The 22,739-nt window shown below is 41.9% G+C and overlaps 1 protein-coding gene across 1 annotated transcript in view; it reads left to right on the forward strand.

The window, feature by feature from the left end:
* MRC1 (mannose receptor C-type 1) overlaps positions 1-22,739 on the forward strand; it is a gene marked incomplete at both ends in the record, with an annotated part of 85,537 nt that overhangs the window by 40,765 nt on the left and 22,033 nt on the right. Inside the window, 11 exons of the mRNA XM_080717253.1 lie at positions 2,379-2,527; positions 5,968-6,167; positions 8,396-8,523; positions 9,013-9,100; positions 11,040-11,184; positions 12,969-13,010; positions 15,326-15,489; positions 16,413-16,480; positions 18,157-18,257; positions 19,159-19,301; positions 19,848-19,962. Of these exons, the coding sequence (XP_080573379.1) occupies positions 2,379-2,527; positions 5,968-6,167; positions 8,396-8,523; positions 9,013-9,100; positions 11,040-11,184; positions 12,969-13,010; positions 15,326-15,489; positions 16,413-16,480; positions 18,157-18,257; positions 19,159-19,301; positions 19,848-19,962 (1,343 nt within the window). The remainder of the gene's footprint in view (positions 1-2,378; positions 2,528-5,967; positions 6,168-8,395; positions 8,524-9,012; positions 9,101-11,039; positions 11,185-12,968; positions 13,011-15,325; positions 15,490-16,412; positions 16,481-18,156; positions 18,258-19,158; positions 19,302-19,847; positions 19,963-22,739) is intronic.

A 22,739-nucleotide genomic window follows, 5' to 3' on the forward strand; every position in this document is an offset into this window, starting at 1 on the left:
TTATTTTATACTTTTGGAAACAGGGGCTCTTAAGCCAGCGCGGCTGGCTTCAAACCTGCGTGACCCTCCTGTCTCCGCCTCTGAAGCGCGGGGATTACAAGCGTGCGCCACCACGCCCGGCTTTATTCTTTATTTTTGAAATAGGGTCTCACTAAGTTACAGAAGGCCTCACTAAGTAGCTGAGGCTGTCCGCTAACCGGGATCCTCCTGTCTCAGCCTCCCAAATGCTGGGATTACAAGCGTGCGCCACCACACCTGGCTTCATTTAGTCTTTACTTTTTGCAAAGGCACCAACAAACTAAAAAGAATTTTAAAAATAATTATTTTATTTGCAGTAAAGAGGTCAAGACTTATTTAGTTTTGATACAGTAAATTATATTTATTGGTGTTTCAAGGCAGACCTAATAAAAATCTAGAGGATACTGCTGATACTAAGAATCCTTTGGTAAAAATGACTGTCATAGCACTTTTGGTCTTCATAAAGAACTGTATTTCAACTGACATCCTTCTCTAATAAACAATTAAATGTGAATGCATCGTAGCTCACTGATATAATGGAAGTCTCTGAAAATCAGAGCACGGGTACCTCTGTCTTATGACAGGGAGGCAAGTTGCTGATCTGTAAGCACCGTGAAGACACATTCTGGTCGCACCATAATCGATCCCCTGGTCTATTGTGATATATGCAGTAGGAGCTCAGTAACTCTTGTTAGATTTGGTTTTAAGACATTCAAGAACAAAAAATTGCATTTGCGACTTTTTGTTTATTTTTGTCTGTTTAGGGCATGAGAATATCCCGACTGTGATCGAGTGAGCGGTCTGGTGTTGCTAGGCCGCCCGCGTGCATTGTGTGCTTTCTCTGAAGTCTCCGACATGCCCTTTGTTTCTGGAAACTTTCTTTCCATAGAAAGACCTCTGTCTGTCTTGTTTTCTGTCTCTCATTTAAGACAAAGTTTGGCTGTTTTTCCAACCTACTTGCTACAACGTGGTGTCAGTTTGGAGACCAGGATACAATGCGCAAATGTGTTTGAAATCATGACTCTGCCCCTGGCTCTTTTTAGAGATTGAATTTTTGCTTATTTATTTATTTATTTATTTATTTATTTATTTATTTATTTGGTGGTACTGGGGTTCCTGGAAGCCCTTCTTCCTCCAGGCTACACTCCCAGACCTATTTTATATTTTTGAAACAGGGTCTCTTACGCGCGGATGGCTTCGAACCTGCGCGATCCTCCTGTCTCCGCCTCCCAAGCGCGGGGATTACAAGCGTGCGCCACCACGCCCGGCTGCATTTTTTTTTTTAAATAAAAGAGGTTGATTATTGTTTTGATGTGATTTTATCTGCACTGTAAGTGTTCATCATCCTGGTTCAGAGTGATAGACACCGACGTGAACTCACATACGGTTGCTGTGTCTCCCCCTGCCCCCCCAGGGCACATTATTGAGATTGGTATTGATAACTCCTATGTGTATACAATTCTTTGAACTTTTTCCTTCATTTCTGCATTTCTCTTTTATTTAAAAGTTTTTTGCATTTCTTGATAATTTTCTGTTTCAGTGCTAAGACAGCAGAATAAAATTCAGGGAGAAATCCATTATTTGCAGTCCACATTTGTGTGTGTGTGATACATTACACCGTCAAGCTGCATACATCTTCAGACCTATTTTATTATTATTATTTCTTTGGAAACAGGGTCTCAGTAAGTTGCCAAGAGCCTTGCTACATTGCTGACGCTGGTCTTGAATCTGGGATCCTCCTGTCTCAGCCTCCTGATTAAAGGTGTGTGCCACTACAGAAAGCTATTTATAATCTTGCTAATAATGCTCCCATCCCTCTATGTGATCGGTAAAGAACTGAGTAGCATTTGGCTTGTTTGAAAAGTAGCCTGATTTTGTGGTACTGGCTTTCCTGGAAGCCCTTCTACCTCTGGGCTACACTCCCAGACCTATTTTATACTTTTTTAAATTTGAAACAGGGTCTCCTAAGCCAGCGCATGCGGCTGGCTTCAAACCTGCGCGATCCTCCTGTCTCCGCCTCCCAAGCGCGGGGATTACAAGCGTGCCCGGCTTGAAAAGTAGCCTGATCTTTAAACAATTATTTGAGTTTCTGTAGTTTTCTCCTTTCTATTTTCAATTTTTTTTTACATTTGAAGGAGAGAAATGGTTTTATTATATTCGAATGATTTTATTCACTCATATCTCTAAAGCTTTTTCTGTTAGCTCATATTTCTTCAGTGAAAATATCATGATTTAAATATGTCTTCTTACCAACTAAGTCATAGCTTAAACACAGAATCAAGATACCTATCATGTTGATAACTTAAAAAACTTACATAAATGTTTAAATGGTTATTTGAATGTTAATTTTTATTTTAAAGATATGAACAAGCATTCCTGACTAGTTTCGTTGGATTGAGGCCTGAAAAATATTTTTGGACAGGACTTTCAGATATACAAAACAAAGGGACCTTCCAGTGGTCTGTGGAGGAGGAGGTCCAGTTCACCCACTGGAACTCAGATATGCCAGGTAAGTGCGGGCTGTCTTGAGGGTTCTGCTAACCCATCAGGCGATTGTTTATTCTTCTGTGCACCTTTACAGACAGACTGTGGAAAACAGTTATGCATGTGATAACTTTTTATAGTTCATTCTCTCTTTTTTTCTTGTAGTTGATTTTTTCTTTTGTGGTACTAGGGATTAAACCCAGGGGCCTTCTACCTCTGAGCAGGATCATGCTAGTTTGATGAAAGCCTCACTATGTTCTGAGACTGTCCTCAACTTGTGATCCCCCTATCTCGGCCTCCCAAGTACTCGGATTGCAGGCATGTGCCACCATGCCTGGCCTTCTTCTTTTTTTCATCCCAATGAGTTTTTAGTATTCTAAGAACACACACACACACACACACACACACACACACAGAGAGAGAGAGAGAGAGAGAGAGAGAGAGAGAGAGAGAGAGAGAGAGAGACTGCATTATTTGGCACTGTTCTACTTGAAAAACATTTGCGAAATCCTAAATGGTCATAACTGTTCTAAGTGGTGAACTTATCTGAAGACTTAAAAATTATATTAAGTAGATATAAAACTTTTCATTGCCACTATGAATAGAAATATCCATGTTCCTAAGTTGTGTAAAGGTTACGGCTTATGTGGAATTCACTATTCCAGTGCCTCGAATGTGTTGTTGTGTTTAACCCTTTCTTTATCTTGGATTTTACTCTGTTCTTTTAAGAACACTGCAAGGTAGGTTTAAGTATCTCTATTTAAAAGATGTGGAAATATGGAATCGGAACACTTACATGAATAGAAAGCCTCTGATTTAGACTTATCTGTGTAGCTAACAAATCTCTGCTCTTTGCTCTTGTTCCAACCAGCTTTTCCATCAATTTTGATTTGCTTTTTTTTGATTGGAGGTGACAGTTTCAGAAAAAGACTATGAAAAATGTTTAATCTTATTTTTACACTCGTACCACTGACCTATGACATTATTCAATATGACAAAACTAAGAAAAGTCACCATCCCTTATAGAAAATATTGTATTGGGCCTGAGTCAGAAGCTAAAAAAGAAATAAAGGTCCAAGCGTGTGAATACTGTGTGGTGTAATGCACCATAATCTCTAGGAGTTATTTTGTAGTTTCAGTTTTAGATAAGAAAAATAGATCAGTAATTTTAATGTCATGATTCTTGGCTACTTTGTTGAACTTTATGAAAAATAAGATTTTGGAGCTGGTGTGGTGGTGCATACCTATTATTTCTTTTTTTTCTTTTTTTTTTTCTTTTTGGTGGTACTGGGGTTCCTGGAAGCCCTTCTACCTCCGGGCTACACTCCCAGACCTATTTTTACCTTTTTTATTTGGAAACAGGGTCTCCTAAGCCAGCATGCGCGGCTGGCTTCGAACCTGCGCGATCCTCCTGTCTCTGCCTCCCAAGCGCGGGGATTACAAGCGTGTGCCGCCACGCCCGGCCATACCTATAATTTCTATACTTGGGAGGCAGAGACAGGAAGATTGCAGGTTCAAGGACAGCCTCCGCATGTTAGTGGACCCCTTAACTAAGTGGGTAGTATATTAGGAACTGAATGCATAGTTTCTTTTAAGTCTTGGGAGTGCCATTCTTATTTTCTAGATTACTTTGTCTCTGTAGCTCACTCAGCAGTAGGACTGCAAAGTCAATCCTGGAATGTGTTCAGGGAATAAAATCGGCCAAACTGGAGCAGCCGCCCATCTCAACCATTGTTATTACCTATCTTTGGTGGAGAGATGGTCTTCTCTCTTGTCCCAGTTAACATTCTCATGATTATAATTCAAAATTATTGCCCACACAGCTTAGAGGAAGGATGACTGACTTGCTCACAGTTTTCTAGAGATTCCGGATCCAGTCCTTGTGAAGTCAGGGTCCGAAGCTCAGGCAGGGAGAGATCATGGCTCAGAGAGGGAGAGCCAGCCAGCAAGGGGGTTCAAAGACACGCACAGGTCCCAGGGGCCCCTTCCCCAGCCACAGCCCAGCAGCCTAGGGTGCCCCCAGGAAATCCAGGGCAATGGGTTTATGAAATTACAACCCTCCTGACCTGTCAACCTTCACATTGATGCATGAGCTCTTCAGGGGACAATCCATATCTGCTATGACGCCTCGTAGGGAAGGCTGCGCTCTTTGACTTGAAGGTACAGCTTTGAGAGGCACAGGCGGTAGGCGGCCTGGCCGGGCAGCAGGCTAGCAGGCTCCGGGGGCTGCACTCCCGTGCTTATGTCTTCCAGAGAGTCAGGTTCCACCTCAGGACTGTGAAGGGTGGGGGTGGGGGCTAGCAAAGGAATCAGAGGAAATTCTTGTGTTTCAGAAAGTCAGAGATTTTTAGAGAGAGTACTCTTGAAAAGATGTACATCCTCAATACTGTGAGAGTGACTTCTAAGTACTGAATGTCCTTTAAAACATGACTCGTAAAATCGGTCATCTCAGCTGCAAGGAATTCTGATGTTTCTGAAGTTTACTATTAATTACTATTTGGAAATAAACATAGTTATAAAATGAAATGAGATACTATTAAGCTTAAAATGCCCATTATTTATTTTACATACTTCCTTAATTATTTAAACCAGCATTTATCACAACTCTGTAAGTAAGCCTTGTTTGCTTTCTTGAGGGAGAGGGAGGACTGAACCAGGATAGTTTTTATCTCTGAGGTACAGTCCCAGCCCTTTTTATTTTGAGACAGAGTCTTGCTAAGTTGCTGAGGCTGGCCTTGAACTTGTGACCCTCCTGTCACAGCCCTGAAGGACTGGGGTTATACGTGGGAGCCACCGTGCCCAGCCCTGTTATTTGCAATTTAAGATGCAAAGGCAAGTTTAGAGTGGCCAGACGCCTCCCCTAGAATCTCTAGCTCAGGAATTCCCATTCTCAAGTATGTAGACAACTTTGGTTCTGGAACTATGGACCTTGGGGGGGGGGGAGAATTAAGAAAGAAAGAGGGAGGAAGGAAAGAAGGAAGAAAGGGAAGAAGGAAAAAGGAAAGAAAGAAAAAGAAAACCATCAAACCACTACTTTTGCTACTATGGCAAGTTTGAGCACACGAAGACTATCATTACATGCCTATGTGTGAGACCCTGCCCGATGTTAAAAGTATAAGACGTGCCAGTGTGCCGTGGCCCACACCTGTAATCCTAGTACTGGGAGGCTGAGACAGGAGGATAGCACGTACGAGATAAGCCTCAGCAGTGCCCTCCATGACTCAGTGAGATCCTGTTTCAAAATTAAAATAGGATTGAGGGTGCAGCTTGGAGGCAGAATGCCCCCGGCTTCAATCCCCAGCACCGCACGTACTAGAAAAGCATAAGGTGTTATCAAAACTCCCACAACTGAAATCATAACCCAGCTGGAAATTCAGCCCACAAAATAAAAGACAAAATGCTTTGAAACTGCTCAGCGCCGAACTTTCCTGAGCACCCACTGACTGAACTCTGTGTTTACTGCAGGGCGCAAGGCAGGATGTGTTGCCATGAGAACTGGGATTGCAGGGGGCTTATGGGATGTTTTAAAATGTGATGAAAGGGCAAAATTTGTGTGCAAGCACTGGGCAGAAGGAGTCACCCGGCCACCAGAGCCCACGACAACCCCCCAGCCCAAGTGTCCAGAGGACTGGGGCACCACCAGCAAAACCAGCCTGTGTTTCAAGGTGAGCAGCAGCTGCTATGCCAGTGAAGACTCCAAGAATCACCGCAGGAATTAAAAGTCAACAAACAAGCAGATCACCAAGGCAGACGGCCCAGGCTCCCCGGTGCGATCTTTATCCCGACTTTATTGATCTGGAGGGGCCTGGGAATCCGTTGGGTTCGAGTGTTCTTTGGGTAGAAATCAGTGACTAACTGCATTCGGACCAACAAACGCGGCCAACCACTTGGCTACAATGCTCAGAAGCCTCCTCACCGGCTCTATCTCGAGCGCCCCTGCTCGGCTCCTCTCCTCTCTCCGAGGCTTTCTAGCTCTCTTCTGAGCTCGTAATTCTTTTCATCTCAGTGCAAAACCTTGTCCCCCCATGCTTCCCTGTCATCTTTCATTTTCACGCTGCTCTCGGCGCCCAAGCTTTCCCACTGCTAGACCAATCCGCAATAATGCTACGTATGTATTCTGGAGAGATCACACCGTTGTTTTCTGATTTAACCCCGATGATTGTAATGATGGGAGATGAAGGCACTGATATTGATGTATTTTAATATCGACACAGCTAGACCACTCCTGGGTATCTACCCAAAGGGATCAGGATATTACAGAGATACATGCACATCCGTATTTTTTGCAGCACAATTCACAATAGCCAAATTTGGAACTAGCCAACGTGTTCATCAACAGATGAATAGATTATGAAATTATAAGATACATACACAATAGAAGTGTAGTCAGCCGTAAAGAACAAAATTATGTCATTTTCAGAAAAGTGGGTGGAGCTAGAGAATATTATGCTAAGTGGGTTTAGCCAGGCACAGAAAGAGAGGGGTCATATATTTTCTCTCATATGTAGAACTTACAGAGAAATTAGGGAACAAAAGGGGCTCCAGGAGAAGGAGGAGAACCCCAGTGGAGCAGTGGAGGCCATCTAGAAGAGAGTCGGGGGATTAATGAAGGCAGCACCTCCATTGATACCATGCACATATTATAAGCTTATCAGTGCCAGTCTTAGTATCACGGAGGGGGAAGGAGAGGGGGTGGGCTAATAGCTGGGGGCTTCCCAAGTGCAGGTGTATGTATGTCCCACCACTCTGGACTTCATTTTAATGTGTGAGTAATAAAAGTATCTTAAAAACAGATGTGGGAGTGGGTGTGGTGTGCACACCTGTAATCCCAGTACTTAGAAGGTTGCAGTTTGAAGATAGCCTCTGCAATGTAGGAGACTCAGCAACCTAGCGAGATTCCATTTCAAAACATAATAAACAAGGGATGGGAGCAGAGCTGAGAGATAGAATGCCCCTTGGTTCAATCCCCAGCACCACACACACACACACACACACACACACACACACACACTATATATATATATATATATATATATATATATATATATATAAATTTTAAAATTCAGTTGACAGTAAACTTATTTAAAGCATGAAGTCTGATGTCAGAGTCTCCCAAGCTGAGGTACTCTCAGGAGTCTTGGACACTAATGATGTATACACTTGCTCAAGACAAGATAACTCGTCAGCTCAGATCAAGTTCAGGTCAAGGATGTTTTAAGATTGCCAGGTTACTCGTTGTTTATGCTAAACTGGACAATACACTATGGCACGATTTTAGGAAGTTTATTTTCCTTAAAATTTCCATGTTGGTATTTATTTTCTCTGTATCAAAAATTTTTGTTTTGTATCTCTATGCCACTTTCCACACTTAACCAAATGAGTCTTGCCTTCTATAATGAGCTGTGTGCCTAATCCATATGCCTACAGTGTCTAAGGTTTTAACCTAATTTCTCCTGTGCTGGAAAATAATTTTATTTTCTGAGTTTTTCTCAACAAAATGATCCCCCCAAGTTTTTCTACCCAAATATTTAGTCATAAATAGACTTTAAACTGTTTGGGGCTATTGCAAAGCTTCTCAGTTCTAGAAATGAAATCTCACCAAAAGTAAATGATTACTTGGGTGTGCTGGTGCACATCTGTAGTCCCAGTACCTGGGAGGCTGAGATAGGAAGATCTCAGATTCAAGGAAACTTACTGAGGCTCTCAGCAACTTAGCAAGACCCTATTTCCAAATAAAAAGTACAATAGGGCTGTGGGGGGTGTAGCTTGGAAGTAGACTGCCCCTCGGTTCAATTCCCAGTACCAATAAATAAATAAATAAATAAATGGTTGTTTTTCTTGATTTGATAAGCTATGAAGTATAAAATAATTTCTGAGACCATATCATCTTTAGCTCTTTGCCAAGGGGAAACACGAGAAGAAAACTTGGTTTGAATCTCGGGATTTTTGCAGAGCCCTGGGTGGAGAGCTAGCTAGCGTCAATAATAAAGAAGAACAGCAGGCGATATGGCGATTAATAACGTAAGTGGCTTTTCTGTACCGGACTCCTTCCTTTTACCTGTTTTGTGCTAATGATGCTGAGGAAAAACTTACAATTCTGAAATTGTTGGTTCAGCTGCTGCTTTGAACACCTGTGCCATGCCCCAAACCCATAGGGCCTTTTTTGTTCTAAATCCTTTTGTTCACATTTTTAAATTTTGTTCAAAATCCTTTAATTAAAGAGTTGTAGATCCAGTGATTAATTGATCTAGGGAAGTAGAAGACAGAAAGCATTTGCTGAATGAATGAACACCCACTTTTCAGTCCTTACAATGACTTGTCCTCAAACAGTGGACCATTTTCTGAATATGTGTGGGTTGCTCCCGAATGCCCTCCCGTTCCATGCTTATATTTAGTTCCTACATCTCTAACTAACTGACGTTTTGGAGTAAACATTCAAATAGGGTTCGTCTTTCCAGTTTGCTGAACTCCTTTCACGTGACGGCTTCTGTTTCCTTTATGCTTTGTTAGGAGTGGCGGACTGTACCATGAACTATTCTGGTTGGGACTGACATATGGAAGTCCTTCAGAAGGGTTCGCCTGGAGTGATGGTTCTCCCGTGAGTAATATGATTTAACATTTCCTTTTCTTACTTTATTACATATTTATTTTGATATTATCCTTTGGCTTAATCAAATTTTTTATTTATTAAGATATTTCCTAGGTGGGCATGGTGGCCCATGTCTGTGTTCCCATACTTAGGAGGTTTAGACAGAAACATTGCAGGTTTGAGGCCAGCCTAAGCAATTTAGAGAAACCGTCAGCAGGTTAGTAAGACCCAGTTTCAAAATTAAAAAGTTTCAGGGATATTAGCTTGGAGGGAGAATGTCCCTGGGTTCAATTCCCAATACCAAGAAAGAAAAAAAGGGCAGGTAATTATGATAGCTAGAGAAAATTTTCTATGCAATTCCACTAGTATGTATATATATATGCATCATTTCATACAAATGTGGTGACAGTTAAATTCTTAAAAACTGAGTATAATATAGCCTCCTCTAGATCAGTAGAACTGGGCACATCTGCCAACATTTCCATTAAATAACTGTTTGACTTCTCTATTCTTGGAATCGGGGAAGTGAGAGTTTATGGCACTTGCTGGTGATATTTAACAGCTCTGGTCACCCAGGGAAGTTTTTTTTTTTATGCAGTTTTAGTTCTCCCTCCTCTTTACCAGCAACTTTTCAAAGTATTTGGGTAAGGTGGTTTAGTTGGTGGCTCCATTGATGTTTGGATTTTATATTTAGATCTCTGGAAAATAATTATAATGCTTAGTCCAAAACACTGTGGGTTCTCATTGCATCCTGAAAATTTTATAGAAGACTGAACCCCAGGGCCGTCATTTATCTCCACAGTTAATTCTGGCAAAGCTTAGTAGCTTCAATAGCAACATTTTGGTGTTTTGTGAGAAGCACTAATTGCACCTCTTTATCCTATCTGCTCAGTAAAGAAAAAGCCTTAAACAACCCGCAGAAATATTATCTCTGAAGAATGAGTTGTAATTTAGGAACTTTCAGTACTGAGAGGCGAACTGTTTTGCTAAGTTTTTCATATAAATATTTTTGTGGCTCCTGGATTCACTCTATTTAAAGGAGTAAAGAAGGTGTTAACCATTTTCCACGATAGTCTACTGAAAAGCTTTCCGTATAATAAAAGCTATTTCTTTACCACTCATGTTCATAAACTGTGCTTTTTTTCTGTGTGTAGTACTGGGGGTGGAACCCAGGGCCTTTTCTACCTCTGGGCTATACTCCCAGACCTATTTTATACTTTATTTGGTAACAGGGTCTCACTAAGTTGCTGAGAGCCTCACTAAGTAGCTGAGGCTGGCTTAGAACCTGTGTCATCCTCCTGTCTCAGCCTCCCAAGCGCTGGGATTACAACTGTGCGCCACCACGCCCGGCTAAACTGCGCTTTTTAAGCAAAGGCCCAGATGGATGTGGTGGCACGTGCCTGTAATCCTAGTACTTAGCAGGCTGAGACAGGAAGGGCACAGGTTTGAGACCAGCTTCATCAACTTAGTGAGATTCTCAGTACTCTATTGAGACTCTGTTTCAATATAAAAAATAAAAAAGGAAGGGTGAGGATGTAGCTTGGAGATAGAATGACCGAGTTCCATCCCCAGTCCACAAAAGAAGAAAAAACCAAATAAATGGATTAAAAATTCAAATATATCTTTCTTTTTCTATTTGGGTAGATGATTAATAGTGACTTAAATGGTTAGTACTTGCAACTTATTTTTATAGTTTTATTTCTTTGTGGTACTGGAATTGAACCAAGGAGCGTTCTACCTCTGACCTCTACCCCTAGTCCCTCTTCCTTTTATTTTGAAACAGGATCTCGCTAAGTTGTGGAGGGCCTCACCAACTCGCTGAGCTTGCTGGAAGCCGCAGTGCCCCTGTCCCGGCCTCCCAGGTACTGGGATTGCAGACACGCGCCGCCACGCCTTGTTAATAGCTGCAGTTTAATGTTTCTGATCTAGCATAATGTTTCTAATATAGGTTTCATATGAAAACTGGGCTTATGGAGAACCAAATAATTATCAAAATGTTGAGTACTGTGGTGAGCTTAAAGGCGAACCTGGCATGTCGTGGAATGATATTAACTGCGAACACCTTAACAACTGGATTTGCCAGATACAAAAAGGTACAGACGTTTGTCTCCCCGTCCCTCACATTAGAGAACTAGGCCTCTGGCACTCTAATGTCTTCCCTCTATTAGAAGAACCAACCAAACAAAATCATAGAAAAAGGGAACTGTCAGGGGTGTCCCTTCGCAGGATGAGATCAAGGCCGCTGAGTACAGATAAATGTTTCAAAGGAACAGAAGGTCAAAGGCCACCGAGAATCCTGGGCAAGCATCACGTCCTCCAAAATTGTTCCCACGAGCCACTCTGATTCGGGCCAGGTTCTGCAGCAGCGGGAGTGGGTGGGGGCCCTGCACTGTGAAGCAGAGTAGCCGTTGGGCAGTTCAAGTTCTTTTTGGAATTTCCACCTCCTGACTGGCATTGGTCATCGAATCGGCAGAGGTTGCTCCAAGTCTGAGCGTGTTTAGTATTGATTTCTCAGCTGAGAGTTAAACATGGAGAGCGCCGTCCACGGGGAGCTGCGAAGGCTGTCAGACCCGCCATTGATGATGACTCAGAGAGTCCCACCTATCCAGCCAGGCATTGAGCTCAGAAGATCCAGGTTCTGGTGTTAAGATGGAAAAATAAGCAAACAAATAAACAAAACTGCCCTTCAAAGAAAATAAAGACCAATTTCCTCTGTTATAAATAGATACATGGAACCACATTGCCCTCTGCTGTTGGGGAATCCTGGTGTAGGCACCAGGATTCGTCAGTAGGACAGTCCCCACCTACCACTGGAGGCACAGCACTGCTCTCCTGCGCTCTCTGCCTACCTGCTTACTCCTTCTGCTTAGCTCAGTGCTAAGCTGGGTGTGGTGCTGCAGGCCTGTAATCCTAGTACTTGGGAGACTGAGGCAGGAGGACCACAGGTTTGAGGACAGTCTTAGCAATTTGGTAAGGACCTTAGCAACTTAGTGAGACCCTGTTTCAAAATAAAAAATAAAATAGGACTGAGGTTGTAGCTCGGAGGTAGAATGCCCCTGGGTTTGATCCCTAGAACCCCACCACCACCACACAGTTTCCTAAATAGAGGAATCAGTGGGCCATGTTTAAAAAAAATTCTCCTAAACAGCAATGACTTTTTGTATTAATAGTAGCTCTGCTCCATTCTTATGGGTGTTAAATAATCAATTCAAAATATAGATAACACGAGTCCTTTTATCTGATTCCAGCAAAATCCGTATATGATGTACTACTTGGAAAGAAAAATATTCACTTAATTTTAGTAAAGTATATATTTAGTAAGATTGTCTGAAGAAACTGTATTCCCATTTTATATATAAGAGTTTACAAGTCATTCCCAATAATGATTCTATAAGTAATACCAGAAGTAATTGTAAGTAATTTTATGGCTAATTATAAGATATGTGATTAAAAAAGTAATACCTACTGAGTATCTTTGACATACCAGTAATTCATGTGTTTTATACTATCTATTTACACATATTACTAATCTCATTTTGTAGCTGACAAAATAAAGGCTAAACAGTCCAAACCCAGGCTTAGGATTTGAAAATAGGCTTCCTGATTCTAAAACTCATAGTTTAAAATTTTTTCTTTATATGATACTACTTGTGCCTAGAAACTGTCTTCCATTTCCAGTGTCCGTTATTATACCTGATTTAAAAAATGAATGCCTACTTCTCTTGTCTTTTTTCCCCCATAGCCTAAGTGAATAGGAGAGTAGACGATGTCCAGGAAGGAATGGCTGAAATTTTAGCAATACTGAGTCATGAAAATAGAAAGAAATGTAAAAACAGATACCTAAGCACATTTTCTATCTTTTTCTCTTGTTTTACAGGAAAAACACTAAACCCAGAGCCAACGCCAGCTCCTCAAGACAGTAAGTCCTTCCCTGGTTCCTGATCTCTGCATTAGTTACCTTCTTTCCCTTTTTTTCTTGGAAAATTTCTCCCAGAAAAACAGCATTACCCTAGGAATGTACAGATCAGACATCCTCAATATCTCTGAGAATCTCATGAAAGGATGAATTTCTTTTTCACCAGGGAGAAGCCCACATCCGCAAACATAAGACCGTTTAGTATAATTTCACATGGGTTCATGAATCAAATCCAAGCAGCTCAGGTGTAGTGGATGCCGCCTCCTCCTCTCCTCCTCCTCCTCCTCCTCCTCCTCCTCCTCCTCCTCCCCTCCTCCTCCTCCTCTTCCTCCTCCCCTCCTCCTCCCCTCCTCCTCTCCTCCTCCCCTCCTCCTCCTCCCCTCCTCCTCCTCCTCCCCTCCTCCTCTCCTCCTCCCCTCCTCCCCCTCCCCTCCTCTTCCTCTTTCTCCTTTCACCCCTCTCCTTCCCCCTCCCTTCCCCTGCCTTCTTCTTTTCACATGGCCAGTAGCAGCTGTAGCAAATTACCACAAACTTGGTGGCTTAAAACAACACATGTTTATCCCAGTATAATTCTAGAAGTCAGAAATGTGAAATAGCTTCCCTGGGCCCCAATCCAGAGGTCTGCATCACCACGCTGCCTCCAGAGGCTTTAGGGCAGAAGCTGTCTCCTTGGCGCCCAGCTTTCAGAGCGTCTTTCTCTGCTGTGGGTGGTCCACGGCTCCTGCTTCTGTCAGTCCCAGCAGTGTGGCACCTCGGCCAGCTGTCCTGTCATCCTCTTCTGTAGCCACACATCCGCCGCCTCCCTTGATAAGGACACTAGAGTTACACTCAGGGCCCACCCAGAACATCCAGGATGCACTCTCCTTCTCAGGAGTCTTCAGTTAATCACACCTACAAAGTCCTTGGTGTTATAGGTAACATTCTCAGGTTCCAAGGATTAGGATCATATCAAGATATCAGATCTTTGGGGAACTTCACCTCCCTTTCTGTAGCCTAGAACCGCACAATTCCAAGAGTTGGAAGTCTTGTTGGTCTGTTGAATTCCTTGGTTCACTGATCCTACTTTTAAGAGCCCCGTTCCATCTGTAAGAAGTTATTTCTTAATTTGGGATGAAATCTGATTTCTCAGAGCTCACATTCCTTGGACCTGGAGCATCATGGCGCACGCATATAAATGCTTCCAGCTCTGCTGTCCTCTCCGTGAGAGAACACCGGGGTTCTTGTACTCACGAACGACACGTGGAACTTACGTGGGAAGGGACCTGGCTAGTGGGAGGTGGCTATTTGGCCGTAGGCGTGTGTGTGTGTGTGTGTGTGTGTGTGTGTGTGTGTGTGTGTTACTGGGGATTGAACCCAGGGGCATTCCGAGCTGCACCCAGCCCTATTTTGTTATTTTATTTTTATTTTTTAAAAATAATTAACCTTTTTACTTTTTTAAAGGAAAAATACTCTTCACAGGAAGGCATTCCTATTCTTATGTTCATCAGGAACCAAGTGGAACTTAATATAAATATTTCCAAAACACCCATGCACAAATGCACAAGTTTGAAAATAACTCATGAATGCACATTATCAGGATGCTACTAACAAATTCATTAGTAGCCAATTCATTACTGTATGCCAAAGGTCATTTTTATTACAATGAACTGTGAAATTTCAGTGAGAAATGTTTATCTGAACCAAACTATTTAATTTCTAAAGTTAGAGGTTAGCACTCTTAAAAATCAAATTCATCCGTATACAACGCACAAACATACACGCAAAGGCACATGCGCACGCACGCGTGCATGCACACACACATGCACACACACACACACACACACACACACACACACACACGGGCACGCATCCATACAGTTGGGAACTGCTTATTAGGGCATGAGGGCAATTTAATGGGACAGATTCAATGATGGAAGGACATTTGGTAAACACGTGATCTGGTTTGGACAACTGTATAGAGGAGGCAGAAAATAAGGGCGCGTGTAAATACTAGCCAGTAAGTGATAGGCTATAGGAAATTATGCCTAAAATTAAGACTTTCACTGCAGCAAATTTGGCAAACTTAAAATGCTAGCGCCATGACGGAGTTGCAGAGGGCCCCACTAGTTGCTGAGGCTGGCCTCCAGCCTGTTTTTCTCCTTTCTCAGCCTTCTGAGTTTACAGGCGTGTTCCTCCACGTCTGGCTTCAGTCTGTGTCCAACAGAGAAATTCTGCTTACTGGGGGCTCTCAAAGTTGTAGATATGTCTGACATAGCTACCGAACGCGTACTCACCAGCTCCTCTAAGGATGATTCGTCACCTTTTCTCATTGTTTTTAGATCCACCAGTCACTGCAGATGGCTGGGTTATTTACAAAGACTACCAGTACTATTTTAGCAAAGAGAAGGAGACCATGGACGATGCCCGGACATTTTGCAAGAAGAATTTTGGTGATCTTGTTTCTATTAAAAGTGAAAGTGAAAAGAAGTTCTTATGGAAATACGTAAGAATACAATCAAGACAAAAACAGTGATGCTATAAACAAAGATAATGCCAGCGCCCCGTCGTATCATTTCAAGCTATGAGTTGAATTCAAAACTTCTAAATTTAGAGGGCCATAAGGGAGATTACAGCTTATTTAAATAGTTAATAGTTAATACAGAATTGCAGAGTTCAAAAACATTCTTTTTTTTAGTCTGGGCTTTGTGAACATCCATACTTGATGGCTTTTAGTTTGTTAATTTGATATTTAAAGGTTGTAAGACATAACTAGTTATTTTATGTCAATCCCGGCCTTTTTACGTGTCTTGCAGCTTGACTCTTCATTAAAAAAAGTCCCTATTAGCTGGACCAAATTGTTGGCTAGCTATCTGTTGCTTCACTTTTTATATAAGAATTTTTCTTGGTTGTATCTAAATTGTCAGACATTATTGAAGGTATAATTTAATTTTCCTAAGGGTGATTGGCTCAGTATCTTCTGAATAAAAATCTTTATAACATCCTATTGTTTGCCAAAAGGCAATAAAAAGGAAAATAGAAAAACACCCATCAGTACTGGAAGAGGGAAATTCAGTTGCTTATATTGGTATGAATGTGTGTCTGACTACAATATATGTTTGTGCAATATTATATACATTTATAATACATATTACATGTCGACTCCATGTGTATAGAAAAGTATTTCCTTTGATGCATAATCCCCACTGGCTACTTTGTTTTAAAGAATTTCTTCAACACTGTCAGAGGCCCTTGATACTATAGAGAATGACTTCAGGTATCTGCTTCATAAATTAGGCCATTTAATGTGCGCACATCATTTTTATTTCTATGAAGAACATAACATAGAATATGCAACATTTTGTTTTGTTTAAAAAATTATTATTATCTGATTAGGAGCTGAACTATATATAAAATTTTGTGTTTCAGGCAAACAGGATTGGCACACAGACACCATATTTCATTGGCTTATTAATCAGCTTGGATAAGAAGTTTGTGTAAGTAAAGAAAGTTAAAACAAAATTTTAGTTATTCTGAGGCTTTTCTTTACTGAATGCATTTTTAAAAACCCTATAGCACTCTCAGTATGAAAAACATTGCTCAAAGAAAAGAAGAAAAAAAGAATTAAGAAAAACAGTTACATCAATTACAGGGAAATGGATGGAACTGGGGGACATTTGCTAAGTGAATCAGTCAGTCAGAAAAAAAGAAGAAATCAGTGCTTTCCCTCATAGGTAAAAGCTAAGGAGAAATGGGTACCAGGAGGAACTCTAGATGAAGAAGGAGACCCTGTAGAGGAGCAAATAAGGCGACCTAACTGAGGGGATGGGAGGGGGAAGAGGGGAGCTCTCTAGAGCACAAACATATCAAGGTCAATCGCTAAGCCAAGCATGGGAAGGAGGGATGTGGAGGGAGCGGGGTGGGGACTGGGTAAGGGCTAATTGGGTGATGTGTGCATGTATGTCTTCACAAGCCTTTTATCCCATTTAGATGTATGACTACAGTGCACCAATAAAAAAATTAAAAATAATATATTATAAAATTAAAAAAAAATTAGAAAAAATCTTGTTAAATATCTTCAACATTAATAAATCTCAGACAACTCAGAATTAGATTTGATCTTGCAAAATGTCATCTGTCTTGTTTTAGGATATCGTCAGCTACGTATTAGATAGATATGAATGCTGAGTTTACTTACGCATTTATGATCTAATTGGGGTTTACGTTGGTGCCCAGAACCGAGGGTCCCATTTCTGTTGTTTACTCCCTGCTCAGGACCACTGTTTTGAGGTGAACTTTCAATTGTATGAAGCACTTTCCTTCAAAAGAATGATTATTCTGATTTCTGTGAGACACAGGAGCCAAGGAAAGCCATGTAGGAGGGAGAAAATTCATGCATTTTGGATTTTTTTCTTGTCCATTAATGTGTACGTCGTGATGTACAGATATCTTAGGCACATATGCCCCGTGGATCCTTACTACTGTCACTGAGCAGCAGAGACCTGCATCCAGCTCATTACTTTTAAAGGACCCTGTTTCCCAGCTCTAGACGAGAGGGTCAAATTGCTGATCTCTTTTGCTTCCAGCGATCACTCTCGGAATTTCTATAACTTCTTAGGATAGGCATTGGTCCACTGGCCTTAGGAGAACTTGGGACCCAGAGAATGGGCCTCATGAGGACGTTTTACTCTGCCTGTCAGTGGGTGGTTTGGTCAGGTGGGGCATCATGCCTATAGGGTGCTAGGGGGATTTTTACTTCTGGCTACTTCCAGAGTCATCAGGATCTCCGTTCCTTTTCCTACTTCAGGACTAAAGGTAGTTTCTTTCAGGGAGGAAAAGAAGACAGACTAATATCCATTAGTCACATCTGTCTAAAACATCTTTTGGTGGTTGCTTTATTGTTGATAAGTCATGTTTTGCAATATGAAATTCACTTTTGAGTTTGTTTGTGATTTAACCAAAGGCCTCACGGCTGTGACAGGAGCGCACACCGAGGGCCAGCAGGGCCCGCACTTGGGGTTCCCTGCCATTCTCTTACTTGAGGGCACTCGAGGTCTCTCCCCCTAGCGGGCTTGGAATCCTGCCCCTTCATCTTGTTTAACTCACTCTCTCCCATCTCTAGGTTATAGCCAATTATTGTAACGACTGGATTGTTACCTTTTTTTTTTTTCAGGTGGATGGATGGAAGTAAAGTGGATTATGTTGCCTGGGCCACTGGTGAACCCAATTTTGCCAATGATGATGAAAATTGTGTAACCATGTACACAAACTCAGGTAGCCAATCCGCACCTCTTCTCGAAGAAGTGTGGCTTCATGTGGCGTTTCCTATATCCTTAGGCTGAAACTCGCAAATGGTGTAGTTAAGTCAAGCAAGAAGAGAGAATTTTAGTCTTAGCAGCATAAATGTTCAATTTGTAAGAATACTTTTGCTTAGATTTAATCCTGCAAAATGTCACCTGTCTTTGTTTTTGGATGTGTTTAATAGATGACACAGTCCGTCTTCTCACTTCTTCACAAATTATGAAACACTTTTTCATGATCTTATTTGAGAAACATATCCGGAATATGTTTATCATCCCACTGGTCTCTCTCTCCATTTCTTTATTATTTCTACAAGTTGGGAATAATGGCATATTTTTCTATTTTTGAGAAAATTAAATAAAAATGCATCTAAAGTTGAGCAGATAATTTGACATTATTATATTTATTATTAATAGTGACTATTTATTAGAAGATAAGTGTGCGACACCAAGCCTCCTGGGTCATAGAGACCGATCTATATAGTTGAATTATCATCAGGTTGAGTGAAAGAACAGAAGAAGGATCACGGTGTGCAGGCTTCTAGTCCCTGCATAAAAACAAACATTACATTTTAAATCATTTCTGAGAATCCTTATAAAATGTAAATGCATTTCTAAAAGAGAATTTTTTTTGATGGTCCTGGGGACGGAACCCAGGGGCCCTCTACCTCTGGGCTACACTCCCAGACCTATTTTATATTTTATTTGGAAACAGGGTCTCTTAAGCCAGCGAGGCTGGCTTTGAACCTGCGCGATCCTCCTGTCTCCGCCTCCCAAGCGCGGGGATTACAAGCGTGCGCCACCACGCCTGGCTAAGAATGGTGTTTTTAAACATAAACACGTAAATCTAACTTGATTATTTTGCTCTCTGCCAGGGTTTTGGAATGACATTAACTGCGGTTACCCACATACTTTCATCTGCCAGCGACATAATAGCAGCATCAATGCCACCACTGCGCCCACCCTGCCCCCGCACCCGGGGGGCTGTAAGGAAGGTTGGAGCTGGTACAATAACAAGGTAGGAGGAGAATTAGCCACAGAGCCTGTAATCCCAATACTTGGGAGGTTGAGATTGGAGGATCGCAGGTTCAAGGCCACCTTCAACAACTTAAAGAGCCCCTCAGCAGCTTAGCAAAACAAAAAATAAAAAGGGCTAGAACTAGAACCCAGAGGTAGAATACCGTTGGGTTAATTACCCAGTAACCCCTCCCCCCAAAAAAAGACAAAAAGAAAAAGAGCAAGGAATATCTCAGCTCAGATTTTTTGGCCGGCTCATCATTTCGGCACACTTTGCGCAAGCGTAAGAGAAAGTTGCCATGACAATTTCTCAGTGGAAACCAAGGCACACTTGAGATGTTATCCGAGCAGCTGTATCCTTATCTCAAGGAGAACACAGCTTTGTAAAGAAAGTTTGTGAGTCAGAAGCTAACTTAGTTTTTAAATCGCTATTTGGTTGTGAGAAAATTTATATTTAGCTCTCATCTTCATGAATAATTTGATGTCATTTCAAGCACATGCTGTTACTTTTAGCTAACCTCTATGCATTTTCCCTCTTCCATCTCAGTGTTTCAAAGTCTTTGGATTTTATGAAGAAGAAAGAAAAACCTGGCAAGATGCACGAAAAGATTGTATAGCACAGGGAGGAAATCTGGTATCCATCCGCAATGAAAAAGAGCAAGGTAGGTTGGCCGTTTCCAGTTTATGATGCATTTAAATTGCTTTTCCGGTAAATAGTAGGGCACGGCTGTTTATATCTTTTTGGTTTTTCAGAGTAAAAACTAGAAAGGGCTGGGGGAGCAGGGGCCATCCTGGGCTTTTTGCAAAGAATCACTTTCCATTTTCAGAGCACCTGCATGAAGCAGGTGTTATTATCTCGTGGTTTGAGTTAGGAAGTGGTGTTCAGAGCCAGGCACGGTGGTGCACACTTATAATACTATATACTATGACTATATAATAGTACTTGGGAGGCGGAGACAGGTGGATCACAGGCACAGGATCACAGGCCAGTCTCAGCAACTTAGCAAGACCCCCAGTAACTTAGTGAAAGCCTGTTTAAAAAAATATAGAAAGAGTTGAGGATATGGCTCAAAGGGAGAGAGCCCCTGGGTTCAATTCCTAGTATCAGTACCGAATAGTCTAGCCTAGAGTCAGGGAACTTGCTTGGTAAAGAGTAGAGCTTGGAATTAAACCCAGAGCTGGTCAGCTTGAATTCCATCTGTTTCCAACAAGATGGTTTGTTTTCCCAAAAGCCAAAGAAGAGTGGTTCTAAGAATAACATGAAAATTGTCTGATTTCTCATTTACTTCTCTTCTAGTCTCTGGGTCATGTATAATAGAATACAACAAAGCCGACATCTATGAAATTTGAACAAATTCAGAAAAAGTTGATAAAACACAAGGATAAGTTAGAGCTCTAAAGAACCCCACATGAGAAAACGTGTCACATCCACGTAGCATGTTGTAAAATTGATTCTAATGTTGTCAGAAGAAAGGTACTTACCGCTTTTGCACAGTCTTTTGTGGTCATCTTTGCTGAAAAATAAGTACTTGGTTACATTTATGATTTATGCTACGAAGGATGGAGCCAGGGATGGTGGCACATTCCTGTAACCCTAGTACTTGGGAGGCTGAGTCAGGAGGATCGCAGGTTCAAGATAAGTGTCCACAACTTAACAAGGATTGCGGGTTACAGACCAGCCTCAGCAACTCAGTGAGACACTGTTTCAAAATAAGAAGTAGCACAGGGATGGGGGTGTAGCTCAGAGGCAGAATGCCCCTGAATTCAATTTCTGGTACCACACATACAAAAACCACACAACAACAACAACAACAACAACAACAGGAAAAGAGGTGGACAAAAGGGATGGGGAGGCCCACAACCATCTGCAAGAGATTCAGGCCAGAGCTGAAGGGCTTGGAAAGCCCTGCAAGGAAGTCATGGACCAAAGACCCTTAGGCTGGCCAGACCGGAGCAGAGGGGTTATGGACTTTGAAGGATCATCCTGTGCAGCCCCTGAAGGAATGTGCAGGACTCAGGAATGGCAGTCACAGGGAAATAGACAGGGAAATGTGCAGGCCTTTGTAACCACTGCACCTGAGCACATGGGTCGCTTCAGGAGGGAGCCGAGGTTTCTAAAGGATGGAAAGTGCCCATGCTGGGAGGTACTGGCATGGATGCCATAGGGCCACGTGTCCTCACTGCTATGCCGTGCAGAGAAGAGGGTCAATAACTGTTTGTTGTGAGTATAAGTTCATGTGGAAGGCTAGGCATGTGGTGCACACTTGTAATCCCAGTACTGGGGAGACTGAGTCAGGAGGATGGCAGGTTCAAGCCTAGCCTCATCAACGTATAGAGATTCCCAGCAACCTAACAAGACCCTGCTTCAAAACAAGAAAACAAAGAAAAGGACCAGGGGTGTAGTTCAGATGTAGTATGCCTGAGTTCAATCCCTGGGACTAAAATATAAATAAATAATTTTTTTTGCAGTATTGGGGATGAAACCCAGGGGCATCCTACTTCTGAGCTCTAGCCCCAGCCCTAGTTTTTATTCTTTATTTTGAAACAGGGTCTCACTGAGTTGCGGAGGACCTCACTAAGTAGCTGAGGCTGTCCACGAACCCGGATCCTCCTGTCTCAGCCTCCCAAATGCTGGGATTACAAGCGTGCGCCACCACGCACCTCTTTAATAAATGTTTTTTAATGAGAAAAATGTAGACTAGATGTTCTGTATGGTCTCCTTTGTTCTGAGATGCTTTGATTTCCCAAATGATTTTCTACCAAAAATGATATATTTCTACAAATATCAGAAAGAAGGTACTAGAATCCCGTATGGTGTTCTTCCTGTTGCTTAGCGTATGAGGGCGGCCATGTGCTGTCTTAGAAGAAATTGTTTAGTAAGCTGACCAGCCAAGCTTTCTTTGAAAGCTGAGGACTTTGACAAGTGCAGCAACTTGCTAGACACCCACAGGAAAGGGCCGAACCACGCAATGGCCAAGTCTAACACACGCGTTTCTCTAACCAGCCTACTGCACTTTGGGTTTAGCTCCCCAGCAGAGAAACACAGTAACCGATTTCCTCTCTCAACCACAAAGTGTTGATTCCTGGGATAACAAATTAGAACCTGGGTAATAGAGATGTGCAGAAGGAAACAATTTTGAGGTAAAATAACATTATTCCTGGCAAAACAGGCACACGTTGTTGAATTCTGATTGTGGCTGTTGGCAGTAAAAAAAAAAAAAAGTCAGTGCTGAATATTGGTGGGTAGAACTTTTCCACATTTCATTTCAAGTTGAGGACAGGGTTTAAGTTAGATCATATTTAGGACACAAAATCAAACCAAAATAAATATCCAACCAATGTTCTTTTTTTTTTTTGGTGGTGGTACTGGGGATGTAACCCTTCTACCTCCGGGCTACACTCCCAGACCTATTTTATATTTTTTATTTGGAAGCAGGGT

Source organism: Muscardinus avellanarius, assembly GCF_963383645.1.
Source record: "Muscardinus avellanarius genome assembly, chromosome: 20".
In the NCBI taxonomy this organism is placed as follows: Eukaryota; Metazoa; Chordata; class Mammalia; order Rodentia; family Gliridae; genus Muscardinus; species Muscardinus avellanarius.